This window comes from Triticum aestivum, chromosome 7A, assembly GCF_018294505.1.
Source record: "Triticum aestivum cultivar Chinese Spring chromosome 7A, IWGSC CS RefSeq v2.1, whole genome shotgun sequence".
Classification (NCBI taxonomy): domain Eukaryota; kingdom Viridiplantae; phylum Streptophyta; class Magnoliopsida; order Poales; family Poaceae; genus Triticum; species Triticum aestivum.
The window spans coordinates 656,383,555-656,407,982 of record NC_057812.1 but is presented as its reverse complement, the minus strand read 5'-3'; the positions used below and the strand labels follow the sequence as shown (position 1 = coordinate 656,407,982).

General features: G+C 44.6%; 3 protein-coding genes and 1 long non-coding RNA gene across 4 annotated transcripts; 2 read left to right on the top strand and 2 right to left on the bottom strand.

The window, feature by feature from the left end:
- Positions 1–615: 615 nt before the first annotated feature.
- On the bottom strand, positions 616–5,382 carry LOC123149031 (PRKR-interacting protein 1). The gene is made up of 3 exons (XM_044568556.1): positions 5,092–5,382; positions 2,797–3,108; positions 616–1,214 (listed from the first exon to the last, which is right to left on the bottom strand). Exons 2-3 carry the CDS (start codon positions 3,076–3,078, stop codon positions 906–908), a joined length of 591 nt encoding a protein of 196 aa, XP_044424491.1. The 5' UTR covers positions 3,079–3,108; positions 5,092–5,382; the 3' UTR covers positions 616–905.
- Positions 5,383–10,812: 5,430 nt separating this feature from the next.
- Positions 10,813–14,016, top strand: LOC123154353 (DNA repair protein RAD51 homolog 4). Its single transcript, XM_044573109.1, has 9 exons — positions 10,813–11,193; positions 11,298–11,413; positions 11,579–11,660; positions 11,801–11,935; positions 12,124–12,237; positions 12,322–12,412; positions 12,825–12,895; positions 13,356–13,502; positions 13,708–14,016. The coding sequence occupies exons 1-9, from the start codon at positions 11,191–11,193 to the stop codon at positions 13,747–13,749; spliced, it is 801 nt and encodes a 266-aa protein (XP_044429044.1). The 5' UTR covers positions 10,813–11,190; the 3' UTR covers positions 13,750–14,016.
- A 1,554-nt stretch (positions 14,017–15,570) lies between these two features.
- Positions 15,571–18,343, bottom strand: LOC123149030 (G-type lectin S-receptor-like serine/threonine-protein kinase At2g19130). Its single transcript, XM_044568555.1, has one exon. It carries the CDS (start codon positions 18,164–18,166, stop codon positions 15,716–15,718), a length of 2,451 nt encoding a protein of 816 aa, XP_044424490.1. The 5' UTR covers positions 18,167–18,343; the 3' UTR covers positions 15,571–15,715.
- A 2,779-nt stretch (positions 18,344–21,122) lies between these two features.
- Positions 21,123–22,031, top strand: LOC123154350 (uncharacterized). Its single transcript, XR_006476789.1, has 2 exons — positions 21,123–21,484; positions 21,568–22,031. It is a non-coding gene; the product is annotated as an uncharacterized lncRNA (long non-coding RNA).
- The last annotated feature ends 2,397 nt before the right edge of the window (positions 22,032–24,428 follow it).

The following is a 24,428-nucleotide window of genomic DNA, read 5'->3' as shown; positions in this document are numbered from 1 at the left end:
TTGACCAAATGAACTACTCCTTGTAAGGATCATTGCTGATTCATTTCCTTATAAGGATCGTTGCTGAATCATTTCCTTGTAGGTTTGACCAAATGAATCATTTCCTTGTGAGGTTTGATCACTGCTGAATCATTTCCTGAACAGCAAGTACTGCTTGTGCAACTACTAGGAGTATTTCAAAATGACCATTTTATGAAACCATTTTAACTGAACAAATTTTATTCAGTACTCTATTGCCAATTCAGTGAACAAATTTAACACTGAATTAAGCACAGAGGCAGTAGAATGCAGCATTGCAGTGAATAAATTGAGTTGCAACTGAAGAGTGAACAAATTCAGCATTGCAGTAGAACGCTGTGAGAGCCTGACTTAATAGGAACGGTAGACTACTCATATTAATAAGGAATTCCTTCTTTTTTAGAAGCTCATTCGAAAAGAACCTCAAAGTTAAGCCTGCTGGCTTGCACTAATTCTAAGATGGGTACAACAAGGACTAAATTGTAAAATTACCAAAATTGTTAACTGTATAGTTAATTATGTTTAGTATTTTGAAGAAAAAAGTGGAGTGCAGGTTGTGTTCAAGGATTAAATTGCAAAATTGCCACCGCAACAAGCTTTTCCGGAAGAAGGGAGTAATTGATAACAAGAAGCCAATGCCCCATCCCCATGTACCGTCCAATAGAATGCCCACTGGCATCCGATTGTTCATCTTACAGCAGACAAGCGTTTCCAGAAAACTAACAGAGTGCCCAATGCCCCAATCTAGCATGTTTCCGAGTCTATATTACTACATGCGATGTGTTAGTTCATGCCCACAGCCAAACCATGGAGTGACTGACAGTCTTCCACACCATCCAGAATCTCTACAGGTGAAAAACAATATCCAGGAATGACTGACATCAACTTCATGTGCACTGCTTAAACTTGTCGTCACCCTCGTAATCCGAACCCTCGTCATCGTCTGAGGACTCCTCCACCCGGTTAGGTACTCTGCTATTGGGTTCTTCCTCGCCACCACCGTTTGGTTTGGCCCGCTTTTCTTTCTTACGCTGCTTCTTTTTTTGGCGTTTCAGGCGCTTCTTGGCTGTACGCTCCTCGGCTGCTCTTAGTCTCTCCTCCCTCCGCAGATTGAACTCAGCCACCTGTTTCCTCTTTTCGTAATCACGCTCCATCCTCGTTATTCGGTCCTGCTCCCTTCTCCTCATTTGCCGATACTGTCAAAACAAGAGTGCTTACAGTTAAACCATCAGATCACTAATTACCAATGAATGCATTTCCATTCAAGTTCTCAAAACTATTCATGTCATGAAACTTGAGAAATCTGGAGCTAGATTTGTACAGAAAAAAGATCAGTAAATAAGATGGTTGAGAACACATCAAGAAAACAAATTCTCTAGCTCTGTGAATGCTGGAACAGGAGGAATCAAATACATATATCACGGTTTTCAGCTGCTGCGATGTTACCCGAAACAAGGATGTGAGATAAGAATTCTGGTGAACAAACATGACGAACAAAATATGTCTTAGAGTTTATTATTATCATGAGTCTCAAAGAGAACAGAATTTGAATGAACTTGTGTACAGTCTCAGAAGATAATCTCCACTACTATAGTGACAACCGTTATCTGACAGTGATTGTATGCATCAATCTGAACCCACACACGAGCCAATAGCAGTTTTAAAGTTAAACTAGAATTGTACCTACAAGTCAACAGAAGCACTTCATTTTATAATAATAACTCAAATGAAGAGTTGTGAGTAGCAAAACACCAAATCTTCTCCTGGTAAGCTGGTAGCAATTCTGGCCTCTGTTCTATTTCAGCACTCATAAGCCACTGGAACTTCTGATTATCATGCGCTAATGCCTATGATCGCACCTAAGCCACAAATACAAAGATCTTTTATCTGACCCCTTCTCTTATATCACATCATAACTTAATAGATATTCACCTTTTATCAAACTGTGGTCATTCGTCAGCCTTATAACTCCCATTGATTAAGTGATGCAGCAAAACATATTAATTTTATTTTTCATATTCAGTGATGTTACCTTAAAATCCACACCAACTTGTATTCTAGATATTCAAGAATCGAGCAAATTTGAAACATATTGTGATTTTGGTAGTCAACTGCATAACAACAGACACAAAATTTAGTCAAGTGCTTTCAATACTGTCAGTACTCTTAAGAACATCAACAAGTAAAAGGTCTTGTGTACATGCATTTTTGCACGCAAGGACCATGCCTTTTCTTATATAGACACCAAAGAACTACTCCCTCCGTTCCTAAATATAAGCTTTTTTAGATATTCCAATACAAACAACATACGGAGCAAAATGAGTGAATCTACACTCTAAAATGGTCTATATACATCCGTATGTAGTCCATATTGAAATTTCTAAAAGGTCTTATATTTAGAAACGGAGGGAGTATTTAGAATCAATAATTCATGTTCAAATGAACCATAGACTCGAAATTTCCTTTAAGACAAAATTCAATAAAATGGTAACTTCACCATAACATTGCAACCATTGAGAATCAATCATTCATGTTCAGATGAACAATAGACCCAAAATTTCCTTTTTAGACAAAATTAAATAAAATGGCAACTGCACCAAAACATTACAACCATCTACTCAAGTGCTAATTGACAAATAAATCTCATCATAGCCATAATGTAGAGTTATATGTGAGTCCCATCTGCATAATAAGGAAAAGATAAAAAAAATGGTTCAATTTGACACTCATTTTAGCTGAATTCTCCACTTGTGAGAGGGTGGGAGAGAGAAAGAGTACCTGGTGGAAGTCGCCAGAGCCAGAACCAGCGGAGGACCCAGAGGTGTTGCTGACACGGACGGGGACATTCTCCATGATGCGCCTTAGCTTCACCTCTAGGTCCTCCTCATCCTCCCGTAGCTTGACCCCTCCCGAGCTCTTTCCTCCACCCTCCAGCAGCACCAGCTGCTTTCCACTGTCACCAACAGAAGCCTTCGCCACTAGTTCACCACCAGAAACCCTTGCCAGTGGTGCCATTGGGACTAGCTGCTGCATATTGCTATCCTTACCAGGAACTGACATTGTTGATACTAGCTATAACTGTGGATTTGCCTACATAGAACATAATAGTAAAGCATGAGCTAAGGATAAGAATTTTCGCTTCTAAGTTTATGTTGGACATGTTTACAATACATTTTCTTTTATATATGCATTTGAAATTCCTTGTTGTCTTGGGGGCTACAGAAAATAACAAGTGCCATAATGGACGTGGAAATAGCAAGTATAGACTGATGACTGGGAGGGAGGAATGTACTGAACATGACAAATCTGAGTATCAAATGAATGTACACTAACAACTTATATGTTTCCATCCTTCAACCTCGTGAAGAATGGAACTTTGTGTAAATTTTTCTGGCTAGTACAGCCAGCAAATTTACAATAAGACGTGGACCATGACCAACGCAGATGAAGCAAATACAAATTTCTATCATCTGGCAAAGATGCATCATCTGCGTTGGATATGGTCCATCTGTATTGATTGCTGCACTTCCGTGATGATTGATGAACTATATTGCCAATGAAGGGCAATTAGTGCACAGAAGAATGTATACATGAACAAAGAAAGAATGTATATAATAGCAGTCTTTCCTTTTGCAATCAACAATCAAGTCAGTAGAGAAATAATGACAAGATATACATCAGAGAAACAGAACTTGGTGACAGGTACCAAGTCGATCTATCCAAGCATCAGTGGAAAAATATATTGCCAAGAGGAAGGTGGTGTTTTTAACATGAAGAAGCATATCTGTCATCTCACACAAGGAAAAAGATGTATTTTTCATCTCACACAAAGAAAAGGATATATGTCTACAGTCAAACACAAAGAGCCATATTTTGACTGATTCTACAACTGAAACTAAGGGCATTTCAATCCTATCTTTTCCGTTGTTGATAAACGGAAGAAAGCATAATATAGGGAGAGCCTTTTCCAGTGTGTCTTTCTTAGCAGTGATAAATGCAAGAAGAAGTTTTTTCTTTTCTGCAGTGAGCCATTGACAAAGACAAGATCATTTCCTGAACCAAATGACAAAAGATTTCAGAAATGCATAACCTATAATATGACATAGGGACAAATAGCTGGGCGTTGAAACACCTAATAACCAGTTGTAGAAAATTGGCTGGTACTTTAAACAAAAAAGATTTCAGATCTTCAGTTGTATGGGCACAAACACAACCGCACAAGCATATGTAGATTGTAGAATACTGATGGTTGCATGCGTCAGGTAGTTTAAATTAAACTGCTACATACATTAATTTAGCACAAACTCAAGTGTCTCTGGTTTAAGCTAGCTTGGCATGTTACCACAATCTAGTGCAAGCTCAAGTGTCCCTCTGCTTTAAGCTAGCTTAACATGTGACTGCGTCGGCAGCGCTATAGGTAGCTGCAGAATTATTTGGTTATGAATCATGACCAACAAAATCATCAGGATGTTTGTCATTGCTACAAAAAGAACTGAAACTGTTTTTCTTGTGCTGTTTCTCAAAAAAGATACAGCCTCGCCTCCATAAGTTTGTGTAACTTCAATTTCATCATGGAATATTTTTCTAGCATTGCTTAACCATCCCCTCAATAAATTTATTGTTACTACGTGGGAGGGATTATATGCTTGTTTACCACTACTATGACATTTTTTTTATATAATCTTCATTCTCCTGCTGATTTTTTTTTACAAGTGTAGATGCCAAAACATTGCAACCCTGTAGTTCAAGCTCAGAGTCAAAACAATTGATAAGTAAACCTACACAATTGTTTACCACTACTAAGACATGGATCTGATAGCTATCTCCCCCCTTGGCCCTCATGCCTTAGTTGAATTCAGAGAGAAGAGAGAGCTCAGATCCTAGAACAGGGATTTGACAGCCATATGAGGTAATTTGCATTAACATATATGACTAATCTTGGCACCAGACCAAGAACCCTAGAAATTATCCAAGAACCAGACCAAGAATCCTACAAATTAATGAACCAAAGAGAATAGAAATTAAGAGGGCAAGCGGGGGGAATGAAGAAGAGGGGGAGCAGCGGGGACTGACCAGTCCAGCGTCGGGGGAGAAGCACGCCGGCGACGGGGTCGTTGCGGTCGCCACTCCTTGTCACCGCCGAGCTCAGGCCGCTGTTGTTGGATGCTGTGCCGCCGGTTGGACAGTGGGAGGGGGAATGGGAGGAGGGGGGACGCCACTACCGCCTCCTCCGGTTGCGCCGTCCCTCTCCCCGCCGGCGCCGGTGTCGTCGCCGCCGCGTCCACCTTTTTCGTGAGAGGGAGGAGGGTCGGCCCGAGAGGGAGACCGGAGTAACGTTTGTCTTTGCTCCGGGAAGAATCCACGAGGTGGAAGAAACCTGGCTAAATGGCCCGGCCCACAGGCACGAATTTCTGGCCCGACACAACACCTGGATAAAAAGGCCGGGTCGAAGGCCGGCCCGCCATGGAGAAATCAAACTGCAGTCAGCTCCTTTTAATTGTATTTTTAAATTCGAGAGTCGTAGAGTAAATTTAGAAGCTCATAGTCTAGCCAGGCATTCTCTTACTCTTAGTCTGGGACACAACGTTTGGTTTGGTCAATCTCACAACCAAAGATGTATCCCACCTTCTGTGGACTTTGATAAATAAAGCTTGGTTTTCCCTAAAAAAAGTAGCTTTGTACTCTTTTTTCTTATCGGGTTCATCTTCAAGGGGAGTTTAACTAAAATGTTTTTACAAAAGAGCTATGTTTATCCATATGACACTTTGTCTCTTTTACATTTTTTGTATTTTTTCTTAATTTGTTATATTGGTGTATTTCTTATTTTTTATTTTTTTCTACATTTTCTTAATTTTTGGATTTCCTGAATTCTTAAAAGGTAGAAGAGACAGAATGTCAAAATGGAGCTGAAGGCCGAAAATGAATGAAGGCCGACCCAAAGGCATGCCAGGCCGTGCCGGCCTTTTTTGATCACATGCCAGGCTGATACCGGAGCCAAGGCCTTCGGCCGGCACGACACAACTATTTTATAAAGAAAGAAATAAGTATATATACAAATCTCCCCAAAATTCAATCTTCGGGATACATACCCCCTGGACTCAAAACCAGGACAAATCACACCCTCAAATTACTAAAACCGGGTTAATAGCATGCTTTAGTGGGTTCAATCAAATCTTAAGCGGCTTTTGTCTCCCCTAATGCCGATTAGATGCTTACAGGGCAAAAAACAAACTTTGAGTGGGTCCCATTAGCCAGTTGTCCCCTTGCTTCTCCTTTGTCCTCTGTTCCCCTTTGTCTCTCATGCAGAGAAAATCCGCACCCCGCCTCTCCTCAAGCCTTTCACCAGCGCCCCACCCCGCCTCGCCTCTCGCCCCGCCCCGCCTTGCCAGTCGCCGGCGCCCCGCCCCGCCTCGCCTCTCGCCTTTCACCGTCAACCAAGCAATGGTGTCTTCAAGCATCTCCTCCACAAGTCGGGTGTCGACCAGCGGAAGCAAGGGCACGCAGGCGCCATTGCAGTCGCCGGTTCCGTACCGACATGGCCCAATAGAGTAAGAGCCGCCGCAGTTTTGCCGCTGTGACATGAAAGCCCCGAGATGGATCTCATGGAGCCCGAAGAACCTAGGGAGACTACAACTGCGGCAAAGTGCTGGTATTTTTTCTTGCACTTGTTATGTTATTAGCCTCGAGTCTGTAGGAGCAAGTATGCACTGAAAAATCTTTGTCCCGGTTTTGTGGTTGTACTACTAAAAAATTGAGGTAAATACACCAGAGGTCTTAGAACTTGCACACGGCGATCACTTTGGTGCACAAAGTTGCAAAATACATGTTTGTGGTCACGAAACTTGCGAGACCGTTCAAATACAGACACTCTCCCCGTACGTGAGTGTATCCGTCAACCCAGCATGGCACGGGCCCGCTATCAATGACACATAGACGTGTTATTGCACAAAACCCCTTTTTCTTTTTCTTTTTTGTGCAAAAATAGTTCACTGCTGATGGGACCTACCTGTCAGGAGGAGCAATAATTTATCTAAAAATGTACGACGACCAGGTCTCATAATTAAAAAAGTTTTTTATCGTTACACCTATTCGTTTTATTTTAGAAAGCCGTGGATCATAAAAAGTTGTTCATCTATCATTTTCAAATAATATTTATTAATAATAAAAATGTTTGTATAATTATAGTACTAATACTTTTTAAAATTAAATTCATAAAGTATTTTAATTATACAAACATTTCTATAATTATACGCACATTTTGTATAGTTCAATGTTTGTATAGTTTACAATATTCATAATCTGTTGGTATGAATATTTAATTATGTCTAATATTTAAATTATAATTTTGTCAAATATAAGTCATGAGTAAAAAATATGCACAGGATAATATTTAAATTATATCAACTAAATATTTATTTATTATAAAAGAATGTTTAAACTTTATAAAAGATTATTTGTGCAATTCAAAATATGTAAATGCGTTAAAAAAACTACATGACATTTATAAAAAAAATTAAACACTGTAAACAAATATTTGTGTAAATGAAAAAATGTACATTGCATTTAAAATATTGTTGACACATTTCAAAATAAATAAATATATATTCGTGTAGTTTACACAATGTACAATAATGTTCGCATAGTTCAAAAAACTGTTCGTGTTGTTTTTTGAATGCATGAAAATATTTTGAATTACACAAACATTTTTTAAAAATGTCACGTACTTGCATAGAACAAGAGTGATAAAAACATTTGTCCCCAAACTACATCACATGTCGCAGTTGCCTGGTTGTTAGCTTATTAGCGAGTGAATCGTCATGTCTCAGGTTCGAAGCAGCCGTTTGCACATTGTATGGTTATTAGATACTTCCTCTGTCCCATAATATAAGAACGTTTTTAACATTACACCTTTTTTATATTATGGGAGGGAGGAAGTAGATTTCTTATATTAGATACTCCCTTCTTATATTATGAGACGGAGGGAGTAGATTTCTTCACTAATTTTTTCGATCCGCGATGATAGGATATATAAGGTACTCGTGCTAATCAAACATTAGGTACTCTTGACGTGGTGGTTGTCTAAGCGAGCCACACAGTAGTACATCATGGGACCGAAACCCACCGCCCCACTATTCTTTTTTTATCTGAGATGAGGGGCATCCTATGTGTGTAAATAAAAAAAGAACTGAAGGCTTTTCTACAAACCTATCATACAAGAACATTTATAGTGGCTGACAATGGACCCGTGCCACGCCGGCTTTGACGGATACGCATGCGTATGGTGATAGTGACTGTATTTAAATGGCCTCACAAGTTTAGTGACCACAAACACGTATTTTGTAACTTTATGCACCAAAGTGATCGCCGTGCGCAAGTTCTAAGACCTGTGGTGTATTTACCTCTAAAAAATTAGTATGCAGGGGCAAGTAGCCTCGAGTCTGTAGGAGCAAGTATTTTTTTGGAAATTAGTATGCACTCAAAGATTAGTAGGCAAGCTACAGTTTCATGTGAGGAGGCTGACTGCGGAATGGGCAGAATTTTGCACACCCCATTCCCCTCACCCAAAACCACACCTCTGCGGTGCACACGATCGTACACCGGCGCTCGCAATTCTACCGACGAACAACACCAGAAACGGAGCAGAGGAGCAGCAGAGATGGAGGCGCACGCACCTGGACACATTGTTTTGTTCGGAGATAGGCAAGTAGCATACGACGGCGGACGGCGACGGCGACCGAGCCCTAGCGAATGGAAGAGCATTTCTGGAGGCGAGGGGAAAAGGAAAGAAAGAAGAGAGAAGCAACTGGCTAATGGGACCCACTCAAAGTTTTTTTGCCCTGTCAGCGTCTAATCGGCATCAGGGGAGACAAAACCGCTCAAGATTTGATTGAAACCACTAAAGGATGCTATTAACCTGGTTTTAGTAATTTGAAGATGTGATTTGTCCTGGTTTTGAGTTAAGGGGGTATGTACTCCAAAAATTGGATTTTGGGGTGATTTGTACACTTCTTTCTTTTATAAAAAGGCCGACATGGGTTGTGTTGCATCAGGATTTTATTATACTAGCAAAAGAGCCCGTGCGTTGCAATGGTAGAGAAACATAACACACGCTCTTAACTCAACAACCATCACTTAAGACCACAATAGGTCCATCTTCTTTATTTTTGGAGGCATCATATTTGTGTTGCCGCTTATCCTCCTTCTAACCCTCGCCGGCGATGGCGTCGGTGTTCACACTAAACAACAAAAAACGTGTGTTGAATATGGTTAATCCTAAGGCGTCTCTCTCTCTCTCTCTCGCTTTCTCTCACTCTCGCGATGAGAAATCTGTTATTTTCCCCTGCGACATTTTTCAGAGGTATGCATGTGTGTAGTTATCGATATTTTTCCCCCTATATGGTTATAGTGGGGTGTTTATTTGCAATCCGGATCGCCGCCGGTATAAAAAAACAGATCTTGCGTTATAAATTATAAGTTTGCTTCCATAACAATATTTTAAAAATATTTAACAGGTAAAATTAACATCATATTTAGATTTCACACATTTTTCTAATAAAATTTCATATATAATATGTTAAAATCGAAGTTACGGTTTAAAAGATACAGATAATTTAGAAAATCATTTGTTTGCCTCAAATATATTCCAAAATAATATTTGAAAATATTTAATAGGTAAAAATAATCTCATATTCATATTCTACATATTTTTATAATCAAATTTCATATATAACATGTTCAAATCGGAGTTACGGTTTAAAAGATATGGATGATTTTAAAAAGCATTTTCTTGACTTAAATATGATACGCGGATGAATTACGTAAAACATTATTTTTTTTTGAAAAATGTAAAATAACGGTTCGGATGTGACTTAAATCCGGACGGCGGGTTGATTTCAAGAAAAGATAGAGACTTTTGTGTAAAATACGAAAATAACGATTTGTTTAACTTAAAACAGGATCATGGGTTAAATTCTCTAAAATAGAAGGACTTTTCTGAAAAATACCATGACGGACGAAAAAAACCCAATTTGCTTTATCTCTACTACTTAAAAAGGATGCAAGGTTCCCATTTCACCTCTCTTTTGTCCTACCTTGCTTATATACCACCAACTCTTTCCTTCTCTTCTTTGATTTTTTCCTCCCATCCCTAATTTTTCTCCCATCCATTGTCCCTAAAATAAAATCAATTGCCTCATATTTTATTAACTTGCTAAAATAAAAACATATTTTGTTTGGTAAGTCATTAAATTCTTACTCCCTCTGTAAACTAATATAAAAGTGTTTAAAACACTAAAATAGTGATCTAAACGCTCTTATATTAGTTTACGGGGAAGTACCAAATAAGTGCTTAACAATAAAATGACAAGTAAATCATGATGATTGCATACAAAAAAACTTGCTGAGATTTTAGCGCATCAATATAATAATAGACGTGCAGTCACAAGCTAACTACTAGAATGTTTGTACTTCCCGTTACAACGCACGGGCAATTGTCTAGTTATTAGGTAAAGATTTGCGTGTCCAGACGCATCCGCCAGCATGGTCAGGTTTTTATTTTGGCAAAAGCATGGCCAGGTTTGGGTTGAAGGCGTGGATTGGATACCCATGAGTATCATAGGGTTTGTCGAAACCTATCAACATAATGGTTTGGAAGATATCAAGGCGAGTAGTCCAATGATAAAAACGGCCCGGGTTCCAGCCCAACTAGAACAGCCCACTAAGGCACGCACTGGGAGGCCCACTAAGCCGACAGAGGCAGGCGCTCCATGTTTCGATCCCATTCCGTCCCGTCCCCGTGCGTCCCCTGCCCCGCCCCCGCCGGCCGCCGCCTCTGCCGCGCCCCGCCGCCATTGGACCGAAGGCCCGCCGCCCTCCTCCCGCTCCCCTCACGTCACCCCCGCCTCCAAGCTACGACGCGCGATCCGCGCCCCATTCCGTACTGCTGCCCCGCCACTGCCTGTTCCCCTCTCTGCCTCCCCCGCCTGCGACGGCGCGGCACGCCGGCAGTGCTCCCCGGCACCCTCTGGCCCCCGTCGGCTAGTGGTTGCCGCCTGCACCTCCGAACCCGAGCTCCGACGCCGAGAGAGACACAAGGAGGAGGAGGAGGAGGAGTCGTTGGCCTGCTGCACTGCTTGCCTACTGTTCCGCTTTGGACAGGAAGGGAGAGCCCCAATGGTAATTTCCATCTCTAAACAGATAACTGATGCATTGAACATTTCAAATCTTCAGCCAAGATCGACTTGTGATACAACTGTGTTTATGCCCGTGAGATGATACAGGACATGAATGAAGAGCAACCTCATGCTGAAGATCGGTGCATACTATGGTCGGATGGGATGCAGCTGCTCAAAGACGCGGCAGAAGGAAAACATTTCCTCCCTACCGGACTTGAAGGGTACTCCTATCTCGAATGTAATCATTTGGTTCCCTGTCAATTGATGCCTCGTGTCATGAACCTGCCGATCTCTGTCGAGAGAACCTCCCCATCATCATGCAGAAAATTACACTGTCTTAGCAAGTAGTAGAATATATTGTAATTTTTCATGTCCTGAATTCGCAGCATCGATACGCTTCTTGGAGGTGGGCTGCGCAAAGGCCAGTTGACAGAAATAACCGGCCAGTCATCTTCTGGTAAAACACAGGTGAAAACACGATTGATCTTTCTCAACTCCAAGATGGCTAATGTGCTTACCTGTGAACATTGCGCCGTCGAAAAACTGCAGAGTTACTCATAATGCAGAAGCTGTTATTTACTCTATGTACTTATGCACATCAACTGCAGGTCTGTCTATATTCTGCTGCACATGTTGCAGCCAGGCATATGGGTCTTGTTCTCTACTTGGATACTAGTAATTCATTCTCCCCTAGCCGAATTGCTCACATTCTTGATGAACTACCCATCTCTTTGATCAAAGAGGTTAGTAATAAACCAGGGATCTATGTTCGTGCCCTGCTCCTACCTATTGTCTTCACTCTTCAGGGGATTATCATATCTTTTTGACATTCTTGTGGTATAACTAGAATGGCATTTGCTTTGGCAATCATTAGATTACCCTAAAACTTTTTGACCATGTGATTTCTAAGCACCCGATTTCCAACATGCAGCCAAAGGATGTGAGGCTTAAGAGGGTCATGAGCAGTATCATTTGTGAGTCTGTATTTGATATATTTGCTTTGTTTGAAGTACTAGATCGACTTGAAGTCTCATTGAATGGAAAGGTTAGTATGAAGGGATATAGGATTGTCTTCAATCTCCCTTTTTATTATCCTAAACTCTTTTCTCACATGTCACAAGCTTAATAGGTAACTAATGGCAGTAACAGGATATGCCTGCTTATCATTGACTCGGTATCATCTCTACTTGCTCCCATTATCGGCGGGAAGAATTCACAAGGTTCTTGCATAGCCTTGTCTGATTGATTATTCTTTTTGTACGTTATATGATGCAGTTTAGCACTTTAGTAGTTATACTAGAACTAACTCACGCCTTAAGGGTCAATGTCCCAAGAGAGACATAACATATACAATTTCTTGAGTTGCGAAATGTAGAAAATTGGTGTAGTGATCAGATTGTGCAAGATAGATTGTTTACAATCAGTAACTTAAACAACACAGCCCAACTGATTCACAAATATGCAGCCTGACATTGATAATAGTGCACTGTGTCTTTGTCAATAATTTGAGTTCCTAAAAACATTATTTGATGACATGATTGCTTGCTGAGAGGGCATCATTACTTCTTTGAAGTGTAGCCTGAACTAAAATAAATGATGTTCTTTTCTGTGAACCTGTATTAAACTCAACAGGGCGGTCGATGATGATATCAGTGGCGATGATTCTTAAGAAGTTGGCACATAAGCACAATCTATCTGTTCTGGTAATTCTGCTTGCTCGAACTTGATTGGCACTCATTCATTTGGATTGGTAGTCATTCATCTTTATACTGTGCATTTGGAGAAGTTTGATCCCATCTGTCAATCTGTTCCTGTTTACTTTATCAGAGGGTAGTTTGTGGGTGAACTGCTGAGTAGGGTGTATTTGTCATGTACATATCCAGTTTTATATTAAGCTGTAGTCCCTGAATTTGCCTGTCTGTCAGGTTTCATGTCCCCAGTGAGAGCCATACTCGTTAGAGAGAACAGTAAAAAATCCTGTAATTGTATCTTATCAAAGAAGAAAGCCTTGCACTTCTAATTTTCTCAGTCGACTTCCTGCAAGCATTCACGGATTATTAGGCTTAGATGTTAGAATTTTTAAATTTTGGTCAGATGTGAAACAAATACAATGCAGTTACCATATCTATCGATCAACCAACCATCCATTTTGTGTTACTCTAGGTAACGAATCATATGGTCGCCGGGAATGGAGCTCCAAAACCTGCCCTTGGTGAGAGCTGGAAAGCTGTTCCACATATTCGCCTGATGATCTCTCGTGATCGTGGGAGCAATATCTGCACCGCGACGGCACTGAAGCACACGCTACTGGTATTTTGATTGAAAATTTGGTTATACTTGTGGAATTCGTGGCCACACAGCATTGCTTCCCTGCATCTTCAAATTTCTTGGTTGCTAATTGTTGTCATCTCCTTCCATTGCATTCTATTGGACGGGTGGAAACTGCTTCAATGCAGAACTTTGTGCTGGCTGCCTTGGGGTTTTGTTTGGTTCCTGACAGTCTGCTTTGTTGCAGGCTTGTGGTCGCCATATGAAATTTCAGTTCCTACCTAGCTGAATTCGCCGAGCATGCATGGTGTTTGAGGAGAACATACCAGGCGTATCTGGAGAAATGTGTGGCCGCACACGGCGACAATTGGGCATGACTATCGACAGCTTCACTGGCGTCAAGATTCAGACTTGGCATGTATCACAGGCGCGTCAGACGTACTCCCTCCATTTACAAATATAAGATGTTTTGGATATCTTAGTATGAACCACATGCAGATTGAAATGAGTGAATAAAAGCACTAGAAAATGTCTATATAAATTCGATTCAGAAAAATGTTGGAACATCCGATACATCTGATTTAAATTAGAACGTCTTATACCGCCTCCCTCCCACAATATAAGATAGTTTTTCAAGCTAACATAGCTTGAAAAATGATTTTACATTATGAGACGGAGGGAGTAGTTGTGAATCGGAGGGAGTATTATTTAAGGACGGCAATCTTTTTAGACGTGTGGACAGAGACTTATTTGATGCATGTGACCTCCTGGGTCCTGGCACAAGGTACTAGTATAACATAACTTTTTTTTCTACCAGCTATGAATGAGATGAGCTCACGCTGGCTGTTGTGCTTGTACAGTCACAAACTGACCATGGTTAGACTGTTAGGTAATCTTGAGTTAGTAAAAGAGTTTGTGTCATGCTATTGGTGTCCTATCCTAGAAATAAAGAAAATTAAGAGTAACGTATCATCGGCTATCAATCTTTCGTGCCGCATACGTTCGGGATAGAATGTGATTGATCCAAAGGGTGAGTTTCAACATAGATATGTCAATCAAACAGATTACAGATGTATCTGCAAACGGAGCGACTATTATTTTGGGACGTACTAGGGACTAGTGTTCAAGTTTGATCATGCCGGCAGCGTGTGACGAACGGTCACCGCTGTTAGTTTAATCACGTCACGAGAAGTTGTACCCATATCCAAACGAATAAATGTTGCCTGTGTTGACATGGACCGGTCGTTGCTTTCCCTCATCACCAAATCGTCTCGAAAAGTCTTGCTATCGTGTGTGAAAAGTCTTGCTACCGGACGTTGCGCTCTACGGTATGTAGCTCTAGTCAGAACAAAGGTTGTTTGAGGAGACCGGCGGTCGCCGTGTCCACAACGGCTGCTCTCCGTGTATCCATCGATGTTTGTCAAACAAAAGCTGTTTGAGGACGACATTCGCCGAGCATTCTTGCTTGGCACCTTCGTCTACCAGTCAAAAGTTGCTGATAAAAATTTCTTTGTTTTTTTTGCGGCGAAGTTGCCGATAAAAGTTAACGCGCAGACAAAATGTATATCTACCTGCCACAAAAGTTCAAGTCAAAATAAAAAACACCGCTTGAGAGATTAAAATGATTTTTTTTTCAAAAATATCCAATCTGTTATAAAAATTCAACGAGAGTACAAAGCATCTCAAACATAATAAAAGTTACATCGAGATTTTAAAACCGCCGAGCAACTGCTAACGTAAATTGGGCTGTGGGTACTGGCTGCTTTCTACCTTCTATGCGAACGCCAACAACTACCAATAACAGCAGCAAAATGGTGGAGTTTAAATGTTTTCTTTTTGTAATTTGTATGATTTCTACTTGGAAGTCACTGTATAACTTATTTGCTGTGGTGCTGTGCCCAACTGATTTTTGAATTTTTTACAGTCCCTAAATCTCTGAAACGTCCAGGTTTAGTGCATTTGTTACTCGGTCTTGTTTTTTAATGAAACTATTTTGATTTCCGTCTTTTCTTTCGTTTCGTGACATAAGTACACGCGCACATTCATTATTCCGTTGTTTCTTTGTCAAACAAACATACGTAAACGTGTGTCATGTTGTTACTGGATGAAAATTCTGACTGAAATCCAATTTATTTCTAGCCGACTGTAATGTAACAGGAAATGACACTCCCCGAAAGAAAGACCCGCCACACCAAACTACTTAATCATGTCGTCCTTGGCACAGGAAACGCTTTCGCGTCGTTGTGGCTCGTGAATTACATGACGAGGCGCTGCAGTGCCCGCGGCACCGGCGGCACGTGGACGTGGATGGCGCCCTCCAGCGCTTGCACCACCTGCGCCATGGTTGGGCGATGCGCCTCCTCGTCTTGGATGCACCAGCACGCCACCCTGCATGCCCGCTCTAGCTCCTCCGGCATCACCTCGCCGTGCAGCCGCGGGTCAGCCACGGCGCCCACCTGTCCTTTCACAACCTTTTGCGCGGCCCACACTGGGAAGAAGGTCAAGGACTCCCTCGCCCCAGTCCCTAACGTCGCCTCCAGCTCGCCGTACCTCTCGGAGTTACGTCGTCCCGAGATGAGCTCGAAGAGCACCATGCCATAGCTGTACACGTCCGCCTTGACGCTGATTGGCTGCCCGGAGATCCACTCTGGGGCGAGGTACCCCATGGTGCCTCGCATCGTCGTCAGCGCGCGGCTGAAATCCCTGCCCACCAGCTTCGCCATTCCGAAGTCGGCGATCCTCGGGGACATGTCCTCGTCTAGCAGGATGTTCTCCGGCTTGATGTCGCAGTGTATGATGCGCTCACGGCAGCCGTCGTGCAGGTAGGTCAGCCCCCTCGCCACCCCGAGCATGACACAGTACCGGTCGCGCCAGCTCGGGCATGCACCGCCGCCGAAAAAGGAGCCGGTGAGGGAGCCTCTAGGCATGTACTCGTACACGAGCATCTTCTCGTCGCCCAACGAGCAGAACCCGAGGAGCCGGACGAGGTTCACGTGCTGGATGAGCCCCAGCGTGCTCACCTCCGCCCGGAACTGCTTGTCGCCCTGTCGCGCAAGACTCTCCAGCTTCTTCACCGCCACCTGGACTTGGGTCGTGCTGCCTCCCTTGTGCTGCTTCAGAACCCCGCGGTACACCGAGCCGAAGCCTCCGCCGCCCAACCGCTCCGAGAAGTTGTTGGTGGCGGCACGGAGGTCGGCGTAGCTGTACACGGCCAAGGAGGATCCATTCTTGTTCTCCATGTACACAGCCGGTCTTCTCCAGGCAAGAAGAACCCTCCAGGCCAGTACGACCGACGCGCCCAATGCTGCTACGCCGGCCAGCGTGATGCCAAAGACAAGCCATGGTTTTCTCCCTCCTTTCTTCCCGTGTCCGCTATGGAGATCCTGCAATGCTCTTTGTGAAAGCCGGAGATAAAAGTCTGACCCGGGGCCGCTGGAGTCCGGGAAGAGCTGCTCAAGGTTGCCGATGTCTCCGTCCCAGACGGAGCAACCCCCGGCCCCGGCGGAGAAGGCGTAGGCCTGGCACGAACAGTTGTTTTGGCAAGCCGACTCACACTCCGCTTTGCTCTGGGCGGCGGTCATGGCGAGCGGCTCGTCCGGGAGCTTCACGTCCGGCAGTGCCAGGAACCCGTCCGTCGTCGACCCGTTGTGCGCGCACGCGAGCGGCGAGCTCCGGCGGCACCCGCCGCTCCAGTCACTGAGCGCCCAGTCCCTCTCCGACGCCGGAGCGAACCCGGGCGGGCACCGGCACGGCAGCTGGCTCCTCTGGTTGCAGACGCCGAACGCGCCGCAGAGCGCGTACGCGTCGCACTGGGCGGTGGGCGCCGCCCAGAACAGCTGCCAGCTCCGGCTCGCCGGCACCCAGACGAACTGCTTCTTCTGGCCGTTGAGGTCGAGCACCAGGCGCGTGACGGTGGCGTCGTCGGCGAGCACGGTGGTGGTGCCCCGGAACGCCGGCGTGTCGACGAAGGTCGTGTTGTAGAGGTTGGTGCCCCTTCCGGTCGCCGCCCCGACGTCGCCCTTCCAGCGGCCCCCCGTCCAGACGCCGCCCCGCCAGTACATGCGGGAGCGGTTCCACAGCATGAAGAACTCAGCGGTGCCGTTGGGGTCCAGCGTGTCGTAGAACATTCCCGGCGCAGGGTCCTGGGCGTTCCGCCATGAGGTCAGCGCCTGGTACTCGCCGGTGAGCTTGTTCTCCCCGAGCCGCGCCCCCGGCAGGTACGTGTCCGTGGGGTGGTCGAAGCTCTGCCACAGCACGTTGGAGGAGTTGGCGCCGTCGACAAGGACCAGGTTGCCGTTGTGGCGGATCTCCGCCGTGTTGTTCGTGCCTGGCGACAAGGAAGACGAGAGGTTCGAAGACCACACCACGACCGGCGAGGCGGAGGCGCCGGTGGGACCGACGAGCTCGAGGTTGCCGTCGTCGGCGGACACCCGGAGCTCGGCGGAGGCAAGGCCGGACAGAGGGCTCGCGCGGTTGCCGACCCAGACGACGGTGTGGCCGGGGATGTCCTTGTACCAGATCCCGAGGTAGAACCTGCCGTCGGAGCTGCCGGCCGGGCTGAAGAGGCCGAGCTCGAACCTGCCCTGTGCGGAGACCAGCGTGTCGTTGCCCCGCAGCGGACGCCCCGCCGAGAGCGTCGCCGCCGCACCCACTGCCGGGGCGAAGCACAAGGCAAGGGCCATGAAAGTGGCAGCGATGAGTGGCATGGTGATGGTGGAGCGCTTCCGTTTGCAGGGGCGCAGCCGAATTTACAGGTGAATGGCGGAGAGCGACACATGCGTGATGACCCCGGCAGGCAGGCGCATTTTTCTGGTCAAGTTGTGCTGCTCGTGCATCCCCTCCGTCAAGACAGGACACGAGAATGGTTCCAGATAGAAAGTTTGAGAGCGAGAAATGGGGATTAGTGGATCAAGTTTTTGTGGGCTAGCCTTCCGTGATTAGTGGATCAAGATTGACGTGGAGCTGTGTCCTATTCGTGCTCGTAGTGGACGCAGATGACGCGTCAATTTCATTAGTCGTGGGATGAGAATCAGATTTGAGCCCATATTTCTCGTTCTTTCCGTATCTACTCCGTTGAATAAAAGGAAAGGGAAACGGTAGAAAACAACCCAGCGGCAGCATGCCATGGGCGCATTATTATCGCTACTAGTAAAAGGAAACGGCAAGCGAGGGGCAAGTCATGAATGGCACCGCGATTATCGGATCGAACGCCGGCTCTCTTGTTCTTTCTATTCTCTGTTTAACTGAATACAAGGAAAAAAAGGCAGCGCATGATCGGGGTCTTCTTCTACCTCTTGCCCCTGTCCCTGTGTCAATTGACTTATTGAGTACTTGATTCCGATGAACAACGCGGTGGGACACGGCCAGGGCATCGCTGGTGGCCATGAGGAAGAAGAACGGCCTGCACCTTCGGTCCGCTCGGTCGGACCGGGCAAAGACCGGACCGGACCGAGAAAATTTCGGGCCGAAATTTAGTAACCGGACCGAACAAATTCTTCAGCGGGCCAGGACCAGACGGTCCGGTCCAGAACGGGCCACGAGTGGGCCGAAAAGCCCGCTCGCTCCGTCCAGTCTGAATCCTTCCCCTGATCCTTTCTATAGCTCCTGCACCTTCTTCCCTACTTATGCTTGCTATACATGAAATAGGAAGATCATGTCTATCCTGACCGTGCACCAAGCTTGCCTCGTCCTCCGGAGTCACTGCCGGCGCCCGGCGACACCATGTTTGCCCTGTCCGCTGATATCAAGTCATGCGTTTTAGGGGCCATCGACAACATGTGAGAAGAAAACCAGATGGAAGGCTATGACATCCATGGTGAGCAAATCGAGGTAGCCGTCGTCCGTGCATGCGCGTTCTGTGCACATCGTTTGCACACTGTGTCTGCCTTGGGTGTCGACTTCAAGTTCCACGTGACCATGGTCAGCGATAGTGTCGCCACCGCCGGCATTGCTCTCTAGCACGACTTGAGCTGACCGCTTCCTCCAGCCGCCCGTACGTCGTTCGTCCTCGTCGCCGTCAAGCATGGACTGGCAGTCGTTCCCGTCCTGCTCATCTAGTCTCCATGAATTAATTAATGCAATGTAGCCCTGTTTGCATCTAGTCTCCATGAATTAATGCAATGTAGCCCTGTTTGCATCTATAGTCTCCATGAATTAATGAGATGTGGCCTTGCTTGCAGTGCGCACGTATTAAATGGCAATGCACATGCACGAATTATACCGGTGTACTACGTCTCAGGTTATAGTGAGGAGTAACTTAGACTAGTGTCATATGCATGACACTAGTCTAAGTTACTATCTTCATAATGCAAAGTAATATAATAGTAGTATCATAGATAACTTTATTTATTAACTTATAGACTCATCTTATCTCAGGAAACGCTATGTTACAGTAACATATTATATTACCATCTCTCATTAACTATTTGCCACATAAGCAAAAAATTCTTAAAGTGCGCTATGTTACTACCTAAGTTACTCCCACTATGACTAGCCTCAGTCATGTATTCACATATAAAAAAACATTTCATCATAAGACGCACGCATCCCAAGCTAGCATGGGAGCGGGCATGATTTCAGTATGCTGCGTCGCCGAGTGCTTTTAGTCCGCTTCTGGACAAGAGGCAACTAGTTTCAACGAATGACTGCTGCAACGCTGGATTTTAGCGCGTGGCATGACATGAGGTGTCAGAGCTTTGCCGCGAGACTGCGAGTCCACCATGGTGACGTGCACAACAATTGCAAATCTGGAATCACCTTGGCCCATACTAGGACCGACGGGCAAAAGTGTCGTTCAAAACAAAATAGGATGGCCATACTTCAACGGAGCTTCACCATCGGCGGAAGTCATGCTTAGGAGTGTACCCAGCCAAACCTCGGGCCGGGCCTAGCCAAGCCCGAGGCAAAAACCTAGGCCCGAGCCTGGCCTGGCCCGGCCATCGGGCCTGATTTTTGGGCCCAAGCCCAGCCGAACGCGTAAAAGCCCACCGGGCCTCTTCAGAAAAGCGCAAAAATGACGGGCCCGGCCATCGGGCTCAAAATCTAGGCCTGAGCCCGGCCCGGGAGTAGCGTCGGGTCAGGCCGGGCCGGGCTTCTCATGGCCAGGACTACTTAGGAGGATCAGCGGAAGTCGCGCTTAGGAGGATCTGAGTTGGAGGGACAAGATTAGAGGGCGGCAGGATTGCTTAGAGAGCAAGGATCGTTACCATGTACGACTAGATAGGTGGAATAGTGGCAAGTAATCCACATGTGGGTTAATGGCTCTGAGAGCCATGGCTGAGTTGTAATGATCTTGATACTATCCTTGAAAAAAAGGATGACAATGCAACAGTATAATTTTTTTGCCAATCACAACACTACATATTAGATATCATATCATATCACATAAAATGGATCGATACAATAAAAATAAAATCACTACTCCCTTCGTCCCATAATATTTCATAGGAGCACACGGCGACTACGTCCACTGGAATCATGCGCATCCATTCGTATTGGGATTCGAACCCACTATAATAGAGACATTGTATTGCCAGCTTTTTAGAATCGTATTATCTTTTTCATTGTGGTGTATAGAAGAAGTACACTGCACGCGTTCTGTCCCCGCCGCAGATAATTCCTGTCCAAATGAGATGGATCCGGCCACAACTACCAACCCCCAACTACCCCATTACAATTAAATGCACACGCTCACCCTTTTCCTCCCCAATGGCACAATTTTATTTACGGCCACGGTCATCTTCCTCCTACCTCCTAGGCTTAAAAGAGGCCATCTTCTTCATCATACCATATCTTCCCAAGGAGTTTCATTCTCAGCTCAGCTCTTCCTCAGATATGCTCTATCCCATTCTTACATGGTTCTCATTGCCATGTCAAGCTCCAGCGCTCCCCTTGTCGCACTAGAGGAGCAACCGCCCCTGCCACTCATGGTTTGCCCATTCTGCAACAATGGCATGGTTCAGTGTTGGGTATCCCGCACAAACACCAATCCAGGCAAGCAATTCAACAAGTGCTAGCACGAGTGGGTATGTACCAGGCATCTTTGCTAACATGTTTACATTTTTTGTGTTTCTTGCTATAAATTTCAAGTTTCATTTTTCTTTTCTAGTCTCGCAAGTGCAACTTCTGAAAATGGAAGGAGAACTATATAGACGTCATTCATGCCAAATGGTCCAGGCAGTTCACCATCCCTTCTCGTGAAGACAGGAAGTTACACCGCATCATCATCACCCTTCTGGCACTGAATCTGCTCGCCATGCTGTTCGTATGCCGCAAGGTCGCTTGAACCGCGTATTTTGCCAAGATTACACTACTGCAACCTCTTTCCCTAATGTGCAACTGTTAGCACAACCAATACTTGTTTATTGTTCTGCCAATCTGGCATGAAGACCCGATGTTTTTACAATATGCCGATATGTCTTTAGATATCAGTGATCCATCTATACGCCTAGGCCGGACTAGTATTTCCAACCACTATCTAATTTTTTCTTCTCACAAAGCACCTGATGTGGTTGCTTAGTGCTTGTGAACTTGTAACGCCTACCATCGGTTTTAATCCTAATCGTTGTCATATGAAATTCTTGTGGTCTCCATTCTTCACTATGTATAACAAATTCTTATCTCCGACTGTACACGCGCCATTCCATGCCGGATATAACTGTTGTCATATGAAATTCTTGTCGTCTCAATTCTTCATTATGTATAACGAATTTTTATCTCCGAATGTACACGCGCCATTCAATGCCGTACATCCATGTTTTCTTTACTTGCCACCATGTATGGCAAAACATTTTCTGAATTTATTGGCAGAGATCCATAAACGCAATTTCTACCACGGTAACAAACAATCTCCAACGTACCACTTGTACGTACATACTATGTTTTCAAAATTGGCCATAAAGGCGACGTGCTAAAGTCTCCGACCCAGTCAATATAGATCAATGAATGCTGACTTTAGCTGGCGAATTTACCTGGTCCAACCATATTAAATGAAGCAGGACATACGCACTGCTAAGCTATAGTACTAGTTGGTCCTGTATTCACACGCAAAAATTCATTCCGGCAAAAGTGGCGTGCATCCCGAGCCAGCAGACGATCGGCAGTGATTTCCGAGTGCGTCATCGCCGAGTGCTTCTAATCCGCTTCCAGTGTTTTTAACATTAGTGCAGCGTGAAAAACCAATGCTTTTATATTATGGAACGGAGAGGTACAATACAACACATGTCATGTTTTTGCATGTTCCAAATAGGACAACATTGCATATATTAAATAATAGATATTACTACTTTGTTACATAACAAGGTCCAAATAAACACAAATAAACATATTTCCCGGCTTCTTGCTAGCAAACAACCAAACACAAAAAAGACACTAACAAGGTCCAAGTAAAGGCAAATCTCTACTCTTAATGAAGCAGTTGGTAGTCTCGCTTCCAGGGTTTTTTCGTCCTATCTCCCATAGTTTTTTTGGTACCTCCTCCCACCTTCGCTGTTTTTTTTCCGTAGATTTTTTTTGTCCCCTCCCCCCACTTCATTGGTTTATTTTCGCGTCATCCTCTCACACAAACGAAAGAAATCTGAACAGATCAGAACTTTCCATACTGACGCAAGTTATTTAGTAATGTAAAATCAATCACGAACAAACTCTAAAGATCAAATCTAAATTAATTAACTTTACCTTAAATCACTCAATTAGGAAACAAATAGTTGATTTTCAGAAAAATCGATCAATCACATTAACCTTACCTTAACTCACGGATGATAATCACACATCGAGGTAGCAGTAAATAAACTCCCTTTCTTATGACATGTATATGATCTTCCATTCCCTCTCCGTTGTCGAGCGTTCTTGATTCTCGAGGCCGATGCTTGGGCAGTGTGCGCCACTGGGTCGCGACGGTGCCAGAGGACGAGGACAGCGAGGCCGGGTGCCGCGGCACCGCGTTGGCCGCGGCCGGTGAAGGGGGCGAAGAAGGGCGGCTTCCCTGGCCCTGGCCGTGGCCGTGGCCCTGGGAGTTGGTGCGGTGGAAGCGGCACTTGAAGGACCCGGCGTGGGTGGCCGGCGCGCAGACGCACTTGGAAGTGGGCCCGTGGCTCGCGCCGGACAACGCCGACGCCAACCCGGGCCACCTCCTCCACGTATTCTTGGAGCTGTGGCTGGCCGATTTACATGAAATTAATTCCCTCAGTTGTGATGGCAAATATGATACACATAATCCATATTGTTATGCACTAGCGTGTGTGTGTGAAATAGATGGATTATGATCCCGTATCCAATAAGATGGATATGTGTGTGTGTTAGAGAGAGAGAGGAAGAGGGGGGGAGAGAGTGAGGAAGAGGGAGGGAGAGTGTGTGTGTGAGGATTTGATGGTAAAAAGATCACCAATGTCATTTGATATGTATGAGAATATTAATATTGAACTCTTAAAGTTAATGTGGCCCCGTTGCAACGCACGAGCGTTTCTTTTAGTAGACATAGTTCTTTATACCAAACAAGGGATACCTATTGAGCGGGAGGTGATGTATGTTGTGTGCGAGGCTGCCGATGGGGAGGCCCAGTTTTGCGGTTTCTGATTCTGACCACATTGACCGACCCAATTAATTGCTATATTCTTAGTTAATCGCTTGTTAAAGTGATAAATCGACACAAACACTAAAGATAAGGCATAATCTTAGCGTTGAACCACCGATAAGCGATGAATTTTTGAATCGGCCAATATTTTGAAAACCAAAAAACATAGATGTTGAAAAATTGTTGGTCAATTTTTTCAAAAAAATATATTTCTGAATTCAAAAATATTCAGGAATTGCGGACAATCAGGACCAAAAGAATTTAGAAAAATGATAAAAAATCAAAATCAAAAGAAAACCAGTACCAAGGACAGAACAAAAAAGGAAAAAAAAAATCGACTAAAAGGTCTAGTATCTTCACAAAACAGTGTTTCTCTGTACTTCAACCACCATGCTATT

Excerpts from the sequence above, each read along its gene's own strand:
- LOC123149030 (XM_044568555.1), bottom strand. The coding sequence starts at position 18,166 with ATGCCACTCATCGCTGCCACTTTCATGGCCCTTGCCTTGTGCTTCGCC.
- LOC123149031 (XM_044568556.1), bottom strand. The coding sequence starts at position 3,078 with ATGTCAGTTCCTGGTAAGGATAGCAATATGCAGCAGCTAGTCCCAATG. Across the intron at positions 1,215-2,796 it reads GCTCTGGCGACTTCCACCAG|TATCGGCAAATGAGGAGAAG; the intron begins GTACTCTTTCTC and ends TTGTTTTGACAG.
- LOC123154353 (XM_044573109.1), top strand. Across the intron at positions 11,414-11,578 it reads CTCCCTACCGGACTTGAAGG|CATCGATACGCTTCTTGGAG; the intron begins GTACTCCTATCT and ends CTGAATTCGCAG. Across the intron at positions 12,413-12,824 it reads CGGCGGGAAGAATTCACAAG|GGCGGTCGATGATGATATCA; the intron begins GTTCTTGCATAG and ends TAAACTCAACAG.